This window comes from Triplophysa rosa, linkage group LG19, assembly GCF_024868665.1.
Source record: "Triplophysa rosa linkage group LG19, Trosa_1v2, whole genome shotgun sequence".
Lineage (NCBI taxonomy): Eukaryota > Metazoa > Chordata > Actinopteri > Cypriniformes > Nemacheilidae > Triplophysa > Triplophysa rosa.
The window spans coordinates 21,529,708-21,545,356 of NC_079908.1; the positions used below are offsets into that span (position 1 = coordinate 21,529,708).

A 15,649-nucleotide genomic window follows, 5' to 3' on the forward strand; every position below is an offset into this window, starting at 1 on the left:
TGTATAATGGTATAATGCTGTATAATCGTCACATGTGTTTCAGGATGTTGTCGTTCTGGAAAACCAATCAGAGTAACATGATCAATGGCTCAGACGGAAGCGCCTTTCATCCATTTCTGGAGAAAAGCGAGCGTCTGAACGTCTTCACGGCCGACCTCTGCAGGTGACCTCATCATTATAGCACCACAAACCTCTGTGCTGTTAGGTCATGTGTTGTCATGGGGATGTGTGCTGTCTCCAGACATTGTTTATTGTTGTGTTTGAGGGATGGTGTTGGCAGGACACACAGTTTTGTTTTGGGTGGAGGGCTTTGAGTCACACATCATCCGGACCTTCAGAATAGACTGTGATGTAACAGAACACACACGTGTTAAAGTCATTTACTCTCAAGCGAAGGTCACACGCATCACTTGGATATATAGACTGTTTCATCGGATCGAACTGAACTTTCAGTCCGTGTTTGGTTATCGGTTTGGCTAATGGATAGTAATAGAACAATTTATTTTATGTTTAATTTATATTCATATTAATTTGTGACTTTAACTTTAAAATGTTAAAGTCGGCATGAAATTAAAACGATCATTCTAATTGTTTTACAGAGTGGTAAAGTATGTATTACACATTATTTATCCGTGCACATCATTATTTTTAAAAAATCCTGCAGGAAATGTGTCAGTTTCTGTATTGATACACGTTAAAAGAACCCCGGGGCATTATAGGGATCTGTTATGTTGAATCTATGAAGTTTTGCTATGCACAGGTCTCTGTCTTCTGAATTAAAGTTGAAACCGTTCATTCCACTGCCTGCCAGTATGGTGGTGTAGACAGAATAGGTCACGTGACTGCTGGAGCTCTTGTGTCATCATATATAATCATCTGTGTATTCGGACTGATCTCTGATGTTTCCTGAGAGCAGCACTAAAGCAGAATAATGTGTTGATGAGCGCTGCGTGATGTTGAGATTGAACTGAGATCTGCGATCTGATCTGATCTGATCTGATGTTTAAGAGCTTGAACCTCTGAACAAGACAGCATTGCTTTACTTTCACATTCTTATTGAAATTGAAGGTTTTTTTCTTTTGAAGATTTCTGAAGTTGATTTTTCCCTTCTCTACTTGATTTCTGGATTTGAGAAATAATTGTTCCTGAAGCAGTTAGAGTAAAAATTGTGTCACCAACAATAAAAATATAGTTTTAAGTTCATTCAGGATCAGTTGTACGCAAAAATGCATACGTAGAGATTTTACATCACTGTTGACTGATACGCAGTTCAAGATATTTTAAGTGCAATGATTTTAATGATGAGAAATGTCAGGAGTTGACTTTTAATAAGAAAAAAAGAAGTTATTGTTAGAAAAGAAGAAGCTGTGTTTCTGAAACTTGGTGCTGTTTTTTAACCTCTCCACCAATTCTAAGAAATCTTCCAGATATTAGAGCAAAGGTCTCATCCTCCCTTCCTGCCGTCATCAGTGTGTGCGTGTGTGTAGCTAAACGTTTTCCTCTTTTATTCATTTTGTTGAGTTTATAATGTCTGTGTGTTATTGATATATGACATGATGTGACGCAGGCTGTTATTTTAAAAGCTCATAAATTCAGGCGTCTTCCTCGTCGTCCCGTCACCTGCCCCCCCCCCCGTCTCTCTCCTGGTCTTTATTTTGGTCGGGGTCTTTGACCTGAAATGCACACCACCCATCTTTGTTCTGTGTGGAAAGAATCCATGGATCACGGCGTGAAGGAGCGCTGACACACACAAGGCTTGCGTGCGTGGACTCAAACTGGAATGTTTTCAAATCACTTTTAACCCAGTTGCTCGTGAGAAGCGGGCTGTGGTGTTATTGTGCCGGCAGACGGACGTGTCCTTGCTGTTTCCCGTCGACTCCTCAGCCGAATTTTTGAGGAAAGGCGTCCATCAGAACAACATGTGTAACCTTTCTACATCATTCGATCATTCAGTCAGCTGGGTTGTGTCCGGTAAACTCATTTCTCTGATGTGAAACGATTCCTCTGGGTTAAAGCTTTCCTGAGCATCGCAAACCCTTCAGACTTCTCCAGATGCTTCACTGAAGTGCTGTGAGGTCAGAGGTCACGCTCAAACCCGTCATATCGACCCAGATCCACCATCAATTCTTCTGTTGTTTTACATCAGAATAAGAATGCAGTTTTCTTGATGTGATATCGTGTTGTTGTACAGCAGACGTTTGTGATAATCTTGAGGTGTTGCGGTTGTTTCCGCAGGTCCATTCACATGCGCTTTGAGAAGGAGGTGGAGGTGAAAGGAATCCCGGCGTATCGCTTCACGCCACCCCGCGCCGCTCTGGCCAGCGGAAAAAACAACCCAGAAAATGAAGGATTCTGCATGACGCCCGGCAAATGTATGGATGATGGTGTGGTGGACGTCTCTACCTGTCGTAAAGGTGCTTGAAGATCTCCTGTATCTCTGACGCGCTCGATGTCATCTCACACGTGAATCAAATATTCACATGGAATGTGTGCGTGTGTGAGAGTCTTAACAGTGTTCCAGGAAAAAACGACATATAATAATATACAGAATATCAGATTTATTTCTCTTGCACACGCTGCATTACTGCATTTATTCGTCCTTTCACAGTTTTATTAAACACTGCGCTCATGTTACGAAGAGTCACACTTGTGTGAACAGGTGTGTGAAATGACTTCTTCATGTCATGCGCTCTGTTCAGCACACGCATGCACGCACGAGTGCTGGAAAACTCTCACCTCTGTCCCAGAAACATTACAGAGTTACTCAGTGGCGTTCCTCCTCCTCGTGAAGGTCACAGATGTCTAGAATGTTTCCTTCCTTCATTATGGTGACAGGATGAGATCTCGTGATATCTCACCGGGCTCGTAGTAAAGATGCCATTGTTCAAACAATGACAGGAGGATTTATGCTTTTAGAAAAGACAAAACACACCACCAACATCTGTGACCACTATTATAGCACACAGTGTGTGTGTGTGAAGGGTTGGTTGTGTTCACAATGGAACACTAGTGTACTCAGTTGTGGACACTCAACTTTGCATATACATTACATGTAGGCGTGTAGCAGATGCTTTTATCCAAAAGGACTTAGAAACAATAAAGCAATTTGTCATATTGAGTCAATAACACAGTAAGTGCTTATACCAACAAGATTTCACAAACCCAGAACAAATCCTGTTGAGAGAGAGAGGGTTAGTTTTTTTTAGATGTCATCATTTACCCGTCAAGTGTTCACGGTAGTTTTCTGAATGTTGCGAGAGATTTCCTTTGATGTACTACGCTGTTGTCGTGACCTGTATCAGAAATAACCGTTTAATTGAAGCAACACAGCATAAGAGGCCTCCATGTTTTGTGAAATGCGTTGTGGGATTTCCCAGTGTGCTTAGGTTTAGAGAGATTTACAAAATCTTCCAGGATGTCCGACCTCACTGTACACACTGCATACTAGAGAGATAGTATGAAAGTATGGAAGCGTGCAATTCCTTTTTTTATGAGCATTAGGATTTATTGAATTGTGACAGTAGTGCATCTAAAGCTTCAGTTCTCATAGATGTAATGCAATATAAAACATTAAAATGCTACTGAAAATGAAAACTCTTTGACATGACAGTAATGTTTACTGTAGTATAGATGTTTGATGAAGTTCATGACGTCAGAGGATTCAGAAGATGCTGATGCTTGTTTGTTGATTGCAGGAGCTCCTGTGGTCGTGTCCTTCGCTCACTTTCACCTGGGTGATAAGAAATACGCAGACGCCATAGACGGCATTTCTCCGGTTCATGAGCTTCATCAGACCTTTCTGGACCTGAACCCTGTACGCACAGAACCCAACACACATTCTCTTATCTTCTGGACTTTATTTGATCGATGACTTCATCTTTAATCGCTTTCCTCGTGTTTGTCTTCAGACGATGGGTGCGCCGGTGCGTGCAATGAAGAGAGCTCAGATCAACGTTCGTCTGGAGAGAATATCCGGCTTTCCGTCAGTAATGTTTTCCTCTCTGATATAACGCTGATAAACAGTCGTGTGTGTGTTGTTATTGTGTTAAAGGTCGCCGTGTTGTTGTTTGTTCTCAGTTTAACCAGGAATCTAAACAACACCATCTTTCCTGTCGCGTTTATGAACGAGGTGAGAGTCGTACCGTAACTGTATGGAGTAAACTCCGCCCACTGCAGTGACATCACAGCCAGTCACCTGTCCATCGTCACTTCATTTACACGCTTCACATTCTTAAACACCACATTCTGTTTGTCTTCTGTTAGAAATATATGACAGTAAACACTCTCCCAAGAATAATCATGGATACGGTTCAAATTAATATGTTCTGTGAATTTTTGTCCTTTTTTAGAAAAAAATATTTAAATACATTAAAGGACTTTAATATTTGCCCCCTCATTCACTATTAAAAGTGAATGGGGGCAACTTCTCCTTAAACTTGAGAAGCAAAATAAAGATATTGAGTCTTTGTTTTCTGAAAAAAGAAATAGAATTATTGCTTAAAACAAGAAAAAAATCTGTCAATGAGGTAATCAATTATTTGATTTCATATTGAAAACAAGACTATTTTCTTCACAAATTTGTTTTTAGCAAAACGAAACTTGTGTTTTATCATATGTTATTTTGGTTCTTAAAAAATGTACCTTCCAAAATTAGCTTAGTTTGTGATTCAGCAAAACTATCTGCCAATGCGGTAAGGAAACGAAACTTGTTTTTCCCTCTTGAATTAAGTGCATTTTCACCCATTGGCAAATATTTTGACCTGTTCTAAGCAAAAACAGTTTTTTTCCAGAAGACAAATGAATTTGTTTCTCAGGTAAATCTTGATCAAAGAATGTTTTCATATGTGTACTAGAAATGTTTTAATTTATATTTTTTCCCAGTGAATCAGTATTTGATCTGTATGTGTAATACACGTGTTTACAGTATGTATGTAGTTTGAGTGAAATGTTTCTCATGTGTTGTTAAATCTGCAGTCCGTGCTGATCGATGACGTGTCGGCCGCCAGGATTCAGAAGCTCCTGTTGATCGTGAAACTGGTCTCTTATTTGCCTCTCATTCTGGTGGCCCTGGGAGTCATTCTGCTCTTCGTCACCATCCTCCTCCTCGTGCAATTCAGACAGAATGAGGTACGTGTCAAAGTTCAGCTATCCGTGACAATCATTTGCTGCATTTTCCCACCGAACGCTCTGATTCAGCAGAAAGCCGTGACATTTAAGACTCACGTGTCTCAAAGGTTCTGTGAAGATCTCTGTGTTCTCGCGTGAAACAGAACTCTGTCTCAGAAACACAATGTGTGAATTCAAAGTTAGTTTCGGAAAGACATTCATATAAACTGTACTCCTCGACAAACTGTCAATCATTCAGCTCAAAACTTTAGATCACACATGTTATGCTATTTTATTTGACTTAAAAGTAAAGAGCATGTTGAACATGTTTTAGTAAATATGATCATGTATCTGAAAAAGCTATAGAGCCTCATGTCACCAGCGGTGAAGGTCTTGAGAAAGAAACACAGATTCATTTGTGTGAGATGATATGTTTATTAGTTTTGTACATGTGTGTAATTGATGCTGTGTCACAGTCACATGACTGTAATGAATAGCAATAACACACCGATGCTGATCCTTTATTAACCTGATCACCAAAATAACCAAACTGCTCTAACTTGTCTTAACTAGAATTGAGAACTTTAGATTATGATTTAGACGATTCATCTTCATCTTCATGAGCAGAGCAGTGCAGTGTTGGCTTGCTCACCGGGAGACTGCATTTATTTATTTATTCATTTATTTATTAGATATTATTTATTAGTATGATCTTGTTTGGTCTATAAACACCATGCACTGTGCTGTGTTTTACCTTTCTGTGTTTTTCTTATTTGCTCCTGTAAAGCTGCTTTGGAACAATGCACATTGTGAAAAGCGCTATATAAATAAAATTGAATTGAATTGAATTGAATCTTCTGTTTGTAAATGATCTGGTGTAATTCATTTCACCGCGGTACTCCTGTCATTTTACATTCTCACTGTTCATCTGAGTCCGCCTCACATAGTTCACGTGTGGTTATTGCTCATCACACATGTGTGTTTTAGCACATATACTGTGTGTGTGCTGCTCAGTTACTGTATCAGCGTCTGTATGAAACAGATGTAACTCACGCTTTGATTTCATCTGCTCTGACCTTATGTAAACATTTACAGTATTTGCATTCAGATCTGACAGAAAAGCCTCATTGAGTGTGATGTTTTCACGACTGTGACACTGTGATATTATTTCTTGTCTCATCATCTGTTTTTATTCTTTTTGTTTAGTCCTCATCTGTAAAGAATAACACGTCGTACACACCTGTGAGTGGCAAACCAGACGACCCGGAGGAGAAGAACGGAACTTACATCGGATTGACACCGGTGGATCTACAGAAGTCTTAAACCAGACCGTGTGCGTGTGTGTGTGTGTGTGTGTGTGTGTGTGTGTGTGTGTGTGTGTGTGTGTGTGTGTGTGTGGACATGTTGTGTGTGTGCGTGTGCGTGTGTAAATGTGTGTGTGTGTGATCATGAGTAGTTTTCATCAGAGTCCCGCGTCTCTGTAAGAGATGTTTTCAGCATTGAAGCACACTGCTGTAAAGCACAGAACATTCATTCATTCATTCATTCATCATCTGAACACGAATGACTGAAGAGATTCATGAATGTGTGTGTCAGGTGATGAACATCTCAATAGTTCAGAATCACTTCATGAGACACGAATGCTGCCGGGATGAAGTTGACAGATCATTTAGTTTTTCAAAGTTTAACTTAGATTCTACGTTCATTGAGAATAAAACGAAAGCACAGACAGACAGTATTGAATCTGTACTGAAGAGCCGTGTGTGACTGAAGCAGCTCCGACTGAATGTTTTACTATACAAACAACATCCGCAATACTCAAGTTAGTAGTTATTTGGGATTTGTTGACTTGTTCAAATATAGTTTGTCCTGTAGGAAAATATAACTGAATTTAGTCTTTAGACAATTATTTTGACTCTGATGATAATGTTCCTCCTCAGACATTTCAGAACTATTCTTTTTAAATGCTCTTTTATTCCTTTGTTTTTATTTGCTGTGAAATGATCTGAAAGTATTATTAGACAGGATTACAACAAGACTGCAATTCTTTTATTGTTACTGAAGTGATATTTCAGAATATTTCCTGAAATATTAAAAACCATTGTTTTCACATTTTAATCTGTATATTTTCGGTGTATGTGTAAGGAGCAGATCAAGGTTTTGCTTTTCACTAGATGCTTTGATTAAGAATCATAATAATTAATGAAGTCACATCATAACCTCACAACAGTGCCACATACATATATGAAGGTGTATTATCATATTGCATTCAATTACACAATATATTATTGAATTGTGTAGCTACACACTTAACACTGTTTCTCTGATCGTCACTGATTTTTGTTTCAGTGACTTTTTTGATGTTTATCTTGTTTTCCTGATGTGCCAAACACATGTTCAATCCAAACACGCTTTCACAGATGCTGGTGACATCATTGAGTTTGATTTACTTACACATTAATGTCAAAACATACTCTACTGTAGTGTTCACAAAGTTATAACAGGGATTTGACACATCTGAGCCTGAGATCAAACACACAATCTGTATGTGAATCATGTGCTACAGTGTGAATGTAATGTGAGTTTTGCGTCTGCAACATTTCAGGTTTTCAGTTTTGCCTTATAAAATCTAAACCTCTATAAGTGGCCTTTCATTTCAGACAGCATTTAACCGAATCTATCCGGCTGTTAGATTTCTATATTTCTAGATATATTGAGACTGCACAAATAATTGTACAGTTTTGTATATAAATGAAACTTGTTTTCCTGTGGATTTATAAGAAAATGCAATAAAAACACTTTCGTAAAGACATACTTTTTGTGGTTTTGTTTTGGTATTTTGGTTCATGTGTTCTTAACTCATAACAAGTGAGTTGATGCCCCCAACAGGGTGAAGAGGCAAACTGAGTGCGTGTGTAGTTTATGAACTCTTTTTTAGGTTACTAAACATGCATGGACATAATGAGATGGTTCTTGTGGGTAAAGCAACTGCAAATCTTCAAACTGACATTCATCTATTACTGCAAAGGTTAAAGGAAGAATCACAAATACAAATCTGCAAGAATTATGGGGAAAGAAGTAAAGGGTGAGCAACTTTACAGAGTCCAAAAACGTGTGTACTAAAAGAGGTCAACGGAAAATGGCACAACATTGTCTTGTCTCATGAGCCACAGAGCCTTAAATGATTCTGTATCCTGAATATGGAACCATGAAACAGGACATTGACTTTCTTAAAACACCCACAACAACAGATCTAAACGAAAGGATTTTAGGTTTTAAACTCTTGTCCAGTTGGTGGCAGCAATGCACCATGAGCTATTTTGTCAACTGCCAAAATAATTCTACAAGAAAAAGCAGCGCTATAAACCCTGCATAATGACGGTTCACGGTAAACCGTGAACATTTTAAAACCTGACAAGCGTTAGATTGCGTAATTCCTTAAACATATTTTCTGACAATAAGTAAATAAGTTTAGGTTTTCCACGTATCATAAACCATGAAACTACATTGCTACATGTGTTTATTCCAGTCTTTCCCTTTCCAATATGGCGGCGCCGCTGCGCTTTGGGATCGTTCTCGCGATATTTGGCTGTCAATCTCGGATCGGTCTGACTGCGCAATATTTTACACACTGTTGACAGCTCAGGAAACGCGAGGTGAGTTTAACACACATTTACACCGTTCTAACTTGTATTTCGACTGTACACACACACACACCGTGCACTCCTATTATAGATAATCAGTAGGTATGAAATAAGTGTGTGTCGTTGTTTATAAACGTAATTTATGAGAATACACAGGATGACAGCAGCTAGCATGAAGCTAGCTAACAAAGATTTGATTATGAAAAATACACCGTGATGCAGCAAATTAAAGATAACTGACGTGTAATAGTTTAGGAAAAATACGTTATATTAGTTATAACTTTAGTAAAACTTTAACTTCTGGCTGCTAATGGATACAACAGTAGGCAGACAACACAGACTGATCTGCCTGACTGACGGTCAAACCTTTTATTACACGACATGTTATCAAATATGTGATCACGTCGATTGTTTCAGGAGTTTCGCTGTGGTTTGGTGTGGTGTTCAGATTGAGAGATGGTTTGCATTCCCTGTATTGTGATTCCTGTCCTGCTGTGGGTGTACAAGCGCTTCCTGGAGCCCTACATCTATCCCATCATCAGTCCCATCATCAGACGCTTCTGGAACAACGCAGCGGTGGATCAGACAGCAGCTAATACCACAGATAAACACAAAACAGTGAGTGAAGAAATTCTGAAGACATTTTCAAGAATTCATTCTTGAAAATATTCTTTATTGTGCAATCTACATTTGGTCTGTTTTGGGGAAAGAGAAATTGTCAGATTGTCAGAAGCAGATGTTTGTAAAATACTGACATTGACCGGATTTGAACCTGTAACTACATAGATGGTCTCAGGTTGATAGTTCTTTTTTTCTTGTTCTCAGGCTGAATGCAATGGAACAGCGAACGGCTCCACAGCCAACGGACCGAAGACAGTGGCCGATAAAAAAGCCGACTGACAGGCATCATGGCTTAACCGTCTCCTGAATTTTATTCATCTTTGCAGATATCAGCTTTTGATTAGGCTTTCTTTTTTGTAATTTTCAGTAAATTGCAGCTGTTACACAGATCAGTAAGATACACATTCACACACACAAACTGATTCTATTTAAAACAAACATCACTTGACATGAAGTGCATTAAAATGTTAAGATATTAATATATAGATTTTGTTTTCATAATTCCCTGATCGTGTTTTAGTTATAGACTAGTTTGAATCTTCTACCGCAGATTTACAGCAGAATTACTATGTATAAGTTGCAAAACTTAATGTGAAAATAAAAATGTGATACTTTTATCCTTGAGGTCTGTGTGATTGTCTTTACATTCCACTTCTGGATCTTTATAATAACACATTTAACAGTACATTTAGTCATTTAGCAGACGCTTTTATCCAAAGCGACTTACAGAGAGTTCAGGGAGCAATAAGCGATATGTCATACAGGAGCAATAATACAATAGGTGCTAATACAAAGTTACTAGTTTCAACAAAAGCCAGACCACTACCTGTTGAGAGTAAGAGAGAGGGTTAGTGTTTTCTCATTTGTCAAGTATTCACAGAAGAGATGGGTTTGAAGTCGTTTTATGAATGTTGTGAGAGATGTGGTTGACTGGACCGAGTTAGGAAGAATGTTCCACCAGGAGGAGTTGTGAATGAGAATGAGCAGGAAAGCCATTTACTGCCCTTATGAGAAGGCAACACAAGACGCCGCTGGTTTGCTGAATGCAGGGATCTTGATGGGGTGTAGGAGGGTGTGAAAGTATGCTGGTGCAGATCCAGTGATAGTCCTGTAGGTAAGCATTAGTGACTTGAATCTGATACTGGCTTCAACCGGTAGCCAGTGGAGTGAGATGAAGAGGGCCGTCACATGAGCCCTTTTGGCCTGTTGGAAGACGAGGCGTGCTGCACACGATATATTATTGTGTTAAAATGGCTGTGGAGATTCAATTTAGAATATTCTTGGAAAATGTATTGTGGTCCTGGAATATAAGGTTTATATTAGACGGCAGAGGTTATAACTTTGTGTGATAATCTTTCTCTGGTCTACAGTTTGACCTAAAACGGTGATTTATTTGTTTAGAATGTAATATATTTTCTTTCAAATGATTTCTTTAATGTATTTTTTAAAAATGTGATTCACGATCGTGGTGAAAATGGCGTTAAAAATAAAGTAACTGCTGTCATGAAGCTCGTGACGTGACTAGTTTCGGCGGCAGGGGGCGCCGCAGGGCTGCTGATCGCCGTTTAGCGGAACAGACGTCATCACGTCAATATGTTGTGACGCGTCATGAAAGCAAAACGCGACAGAGACCGAGAGCGCTGAAGGCGCTTTTGAGAGCAGAAAACGCACAAGAGTAGAATAGTAACCTTTGTTTTACATCAACACAGACAAGTAATACAAAAGTTATACAACATATAAATGAGACGTTTCTATAAATTACACAGCCATTTAAATGATAAAATATACCATTTCACAATGTTAAAATGTGTCCCTGGCACATGCATGCATAAGGAAGATATAATATTATTCAGCAATAATTTATAGCCTCCAAATCTCAAAAAGCCTTCTAAATAATCTCTTAAAGATTTTGTTCTGACTATATAACGAAGGATCAAATATAAATAGACAGAACTGGAATGTTTGTGCTGTGATTAAAGGGAAATAAAATCGAACCCGTTTTCTTTTTCCGAGAGCTGGACGCGTGTTGGGCCGCAGCGCGTCCCCTGCAGGCGGCGCACTCACATCCGCGCGTGCATGTGTCAGCCGCTGCCGGTGTCCGCGCAGCTTCGAGCGGATCGGGGATAAATACAGAAAAAGATGGCGACGGTGCTGGATTCACGGGACAAATCGGGATCCAAAACTTCCCGTCAGAACACGAAGTCCAGCGACCCGGTCACGCACTGAGATCCGCGGAAAACCCGCCGCACCGAGCTGAGGTTCGGTTGTGCTTGTGTGCGTCACTGACGACGCTTTTTCAGACTTACTTTCGCTTCCAGCAGTAAATAAAGAAGCATCTGGGCTCCGCTCATCCGAACCGACACTGAATCCCGCTGATATGATCCCGATTTTGGGTTCTGTCGCACGGAGTCTGTCCGTCCCGGTGTCGCCGTGATTTGGCTCGGATCCGGAGCGTGATGTACTTTCTGAGCGGTTGGCCGCGGAGGCTCCTCTGCCCCCTCCGCAGCGCCGAGCGGCCCTTCCTGATCGAGCCCAGCTCGCAACGCTTCTACCTGTGCGTGCTGTCTGACACCCAGATCAGCATCTGGTTCAGCAGGGTAAGACCACAACACTGCGCTTAAATCTCACTTTACTTGTTAAAGATCGCGGCCGGCAACACGACGGTTGAAGGTTCGAACCGCTACATCAGCGTTTTAGCGTTCAACGGGATGAGAAACGCCAGACCCGCCACTGTGCAGTGGATTAGTGGTTAAAGAGCAGAGCAGCTAACTCGAAGGCTGTGGGTTCGAACATTTAATGTGATGCGTTGTGTAAAGTTAAGAAAACTCTTCTGTCACGAGTTTCTGGTGAGGTTTGAACCCCAGAAGTGTTGATTATTGAGTGAAAACCGCTTATAGAGTAAGTGCTGGTCATCACAGGTCCGAGTCTCAGTAGGGTCGATTGCTAGTGAGCTTCAAATTCAGTTGGATAAAACTGTCCCAGGATCAGCCGTACACATATCTCGGCTTTATGATTGACATCTGTCAGATGTGGATGTTGATCTTTGACCACAAAACAACATCCACCAGCAGAAATTCCCTCAGTTCCCAGCGAGATTGTTTCGTTATCACTTCACAGTGTGTGTGGTTTGTATGGAGTCGTGTGTAGTTGCGTGTTGTGTGACTGCAGGTTGTGTGATATGTGATGCTCGTGTAGAACTTCACACCTCACCGTCACTCTTGCGTTTACTCTTGAGTGTCTGATGTTCTTAAAGCATCATGTGACCGTCATGAATCTCAATCTGAATTCACATGAATAGAAATGAACGTTCAGTGAATAAAGAAAAGATGTTTTGATGCACAGACACACAGAGTCCGTTTGACGTGTTGTGTCTGTCACGGTGTTCACATGAAAACACGAAGCTGTTATGTGAGGGCTAATGTCCAGGCAGCCGGTTGTTATGGCAGAAATAATCCCCGACAGTGTGATCAGGACGTGAGGCGGAGGGTCTTGTGTCTCACTGAAGGGGATTATTTCACCAAACAGCCGGCTGCTTGTACATTATCCAGATTATTACACGCCACATGAGAAAACAACTGGACATGAAATGTGAATTTGAAATATGTTATTAGCTCATTTTTACCGAATGCAGACCGTTTTAAGATAAGAAACGACGTTCAAATGTCACGAACAGGCAATTAAGTTTAATCATTTGTAAATATAATGTCATATATGTTATCAAAAGACATATTTATATTTAATTTGTCAAAAAAAATCCTGTCACAATGATTTGCTGCATCCGGGTTAGCGTGTGTTATTAGTTTTGAGAGGTTGTTATCTGGGAATAAAGTCGAGGCGTGTAATAAGATGTAATAAGGACGCCAGCATTAAAGGATGAACAGACTCCTGCTCATGAACCTGTGATGTGTTTGTTTATAATCACCGTCTGGTAAAATACTTCCAGGTGATTCTTTATACTTCCTCTCACACAGGAAATGACTCGCACACTTCCTGTCGTGTCTCTGAAGCAGGCCTGCTGAAATTCTCCTAGACTATAAAACTAACTCTCGCTCTCCGTCTCGCACACACACACATGCATATCAAAGCGTCTGTCTCATGTCTGGACACGTCTAGAGTCACGCGAGCGCATACATGTACATGCAGCTGTGTGGCCATACATGAAACACATCTCATCTCACAACACATGGCTTGAAAATGTTGTCCTTGTGTAAAGTTGTTCATGGATAAACTGGGCATGGGCCTGTATGAGATTTTGACGGTATGATACCCTTAAGCCAAACTATCACGGTTTCATGGTATTCCAGTTACTCTTTTAAAATGTCTAGGTAAAAAACAGCCTTTTCCCGTTGAACACACAATACATTTCATTTTTAAGCAAGACAAAATATTCAGAACAGCAGTAAACTTGTACAGAGCTGAGTGCTTGCTGTATGTCAGGTTAAACCAGTGCTTCCCAAACGTTTTGAAAGCATGGCACCATTTTCTTTTTTTACATTCATTTTGAAACTTAAACACGCATACGTAAATATATATATATATAAATAAATTAAATGCAGATCAGCAAACAACAAATCAAGTATATACAAAAAATAGCACAGAACCTGATGGATTCCTGCACTCTCCAGCTCATACCTTTGGGTCGGTTTACAGAGATTAGAGTGGGGTTAAAACACGCTATTCCGCCCACGCATGCCTAGATCAAACTTGACATTTCCCTTTAAAGCATTTGTGTTCTGAATTAAACATGATGCGATTTAAAATAAAACATGAAATCTCACGGATTTCTTTGAATCGGCACAGAAAATGCAGGAGAACATCCTCAGATCACGTCACATATCAAGAGTTCTGTGATTTTACCGTCTGATCTCATCACTGTACCGCGGTACTGCTGCAGGACCTTATTCCAATAAGAAGAGTAGAACAGTAAATCTGTGCCATAACGCCACACAAATACTTTTAGATTGTGAATTTAGAAATAGTGTTTTGCTTTGTTTCATGTAAATATCACATGTATGTTGTTACAGATGTTATCTGATTCACTTCTGTTGTATGAAAGCAGAGTCACACCTGAACTCAGATCTCAATCCAGATCATTGACTGTGGGATTGTGTGTTCACGGGCTGTTTGAACTTGTGTTGTGAAACTTTTAGGGGCTGTGTGGAATTTCAAGCCTGTCTGACCTTTTGTGACCCCTTTACAATGCGCACAAGTTTGTGACCTCAAATAAATGTGTGTGTTATGTGTTGTGTGTGTTATTGGCAATATCCAAAACCCTTGTCCTTGTGGGGACATTTTTTGGTCCCCATGAGGAAACGAGCTTATAAATCATACAGAATGAACTTTTGTGAAAATGTAAAAGAGCAGACAGTTGTGTGTGATTGTTAGGGTTAGGGGTAGGGAATATGATATACAGTTTGTACAGTATAAATACCATTGTGTCTATGGAATGTCCTCATAAAACATGGAAACCCAACATGTGTGGGTGTAGATTCTAGCTCCAGTTTGTTTAAATGAAACCATTACTTGACCTCCAGTGTAGAGTGTGTGTTTGTCTATGGTCAAGCGTCTCACTTCAAGCCACAGCTACTAACTAATCCTCAGATCATGACTCGACAGATGAATGTCTTCACATGTCTCTTCTCTCTCTCTCTGTGTGTGTAGCCCAGCGTGCTGATCGTCAGTTATATAGAATCTGGGAAGGCGGCTGAACAGTTCGGCTCTTATCAGCAGGCTGAATGGAAGCCGGACGACTCCATGATCGCCGTATCGGTGAGTGAGATTCACTTTATCTGAAATAGAGTCGTGATGGTTCAATCTGACCCCAACACAAACAAACAACATCCAAAAACAACTGCGAGAGACGACTCATCCTACACACACTTCTGACACAAAGACCGTCACGAAACACAGACGTTATTATGAGATCTGAGGGAGTGGGTTGTGACAGTTGTTATTGGGTAGTTGAATAGCTGTCAGCTGGAGAACACATCTCCTGTCTGTCTCTTTTGTTTGCCTGTATAATAACTGTTCATCTGTTTTATTGACAGACAGACACACAGACAGCTCCTCTGTACAGACTGAATGAATGTGATTGACAGGCGTGAATAGACAATCACAGAGTTCTATCTGTAGATGAGATGCAGGGTCCGGTCAGCAGTGTCATGTGATCTCAGAGTTTCCACACGCTGATGTCACAGCGACGGTGCAGAATGACAGCTTGTGTTTCATCAGAGCAGTCTGCAGAGATGATGATAGAGTCAGAACAAACATGATCTCTC

General features: G+C 40.2%; 3 protein-coding genes across 4 annotated transcripts in view; all 3 read left to right on the forward strand.

Moving 5' to 3' along the window:
- The window catches only part of scarb2b (scavenger receptor class B, member 2b), a 12,888-nt gene extending 4,970 nt beyond the window's left edge, over nucleotides 1-7,918 (forward strand). The window contains exons 5-12 of one of the 2 annotated variants that reach the window (XM_057359958.1): nucleotides 44-163; nucleotides 2,236-2,414; nucleotides 3,696-3,814; nucleotides 3,909-3,982; nucleotides 4,078-4,129; nucleotides 4,975-5,127; nucleotides 6,313-6,443; nucleotides 6,486-7,918. In XM_057359958.1, coding sequence (XP_057215941.1) covers nucleotides 44-163; nucleotides 2,236-2,414; nucleotides 3,696-3,814; nucleotides 3,909-3,982; nucleotides 4,078-4,129; nucleotides 4,975-5,127; nucleotides 6,313-6,429 — 814 coding nt within the window. In that variant the 3' untranslated portion in view covers nucleotides 6,430-6,443; nucleotides 6,486-7,918. Of the gene's footprint in view, nucleotides 1-43; nucleotides 164-2,235; nucleotides 2,415-3,695; nucleotides 3,815-3,908; nucleotides 3,983-4,077; nucleotides 4,130-4,974; nucleotides 5,128-6,312 lie in introns of both variants that reach the window. The other variant, XM_057359957.1, reaches the window with a different exon arrangement.
- A 718-nt stretch (nucleotides 7,919-8,636) lies between these two features.
- Nucleotides 8,637-10,003, forward strand: LOC130569959 (UPF0729 protein C18orf32 homolog). The gene is made up of 3 exons (XM_057359965.1): nucleotides 8,637-8,762; nucleotides 9,168-9,368; nucleotides 9,576-10,003. The coding sequence occupies exons 2-3, from the start codon at nucleotides 9,207-9,209 to the stop codon at nucleotides 9,648-9,650; spliced, it is 237 nt and encodes a 78-aa protein (XP_057215948.1). The 5' UTR covers nucleotides 8,637-8,762; nucleotides 9,168-9,206; the 3' UTR covers nucleotides 9,651-10,003.
- A 1,331-nt stretch (nucleotides 10,004-11,334) lies between these two features.
- ric1 (RIC1 homolog, RAB6A GEF complex partner 1) overlaps nucleotides 11,335-15,649 on the forward strand; it is a 28,376-nt gene continuing 24,061 nt past the window's right edge. The window contains exons 1-2 of the mRNA XM_057359788.1: nucleotides 11,335-11,968; nucleotides 15,033-15,146. Of these exons, the coding sequence (XP_057215771.1) occupies nucleotides 11,828-11,968; nucleotides 15,033-15,146 (255 nt within the window). The 5' untranslated portion in view covers nucleotides 11,335-11,827. The remainder of the gene's footprint in view (nucleotides 11,969-15,032; nucleotides 15,147-15,649) is intronic.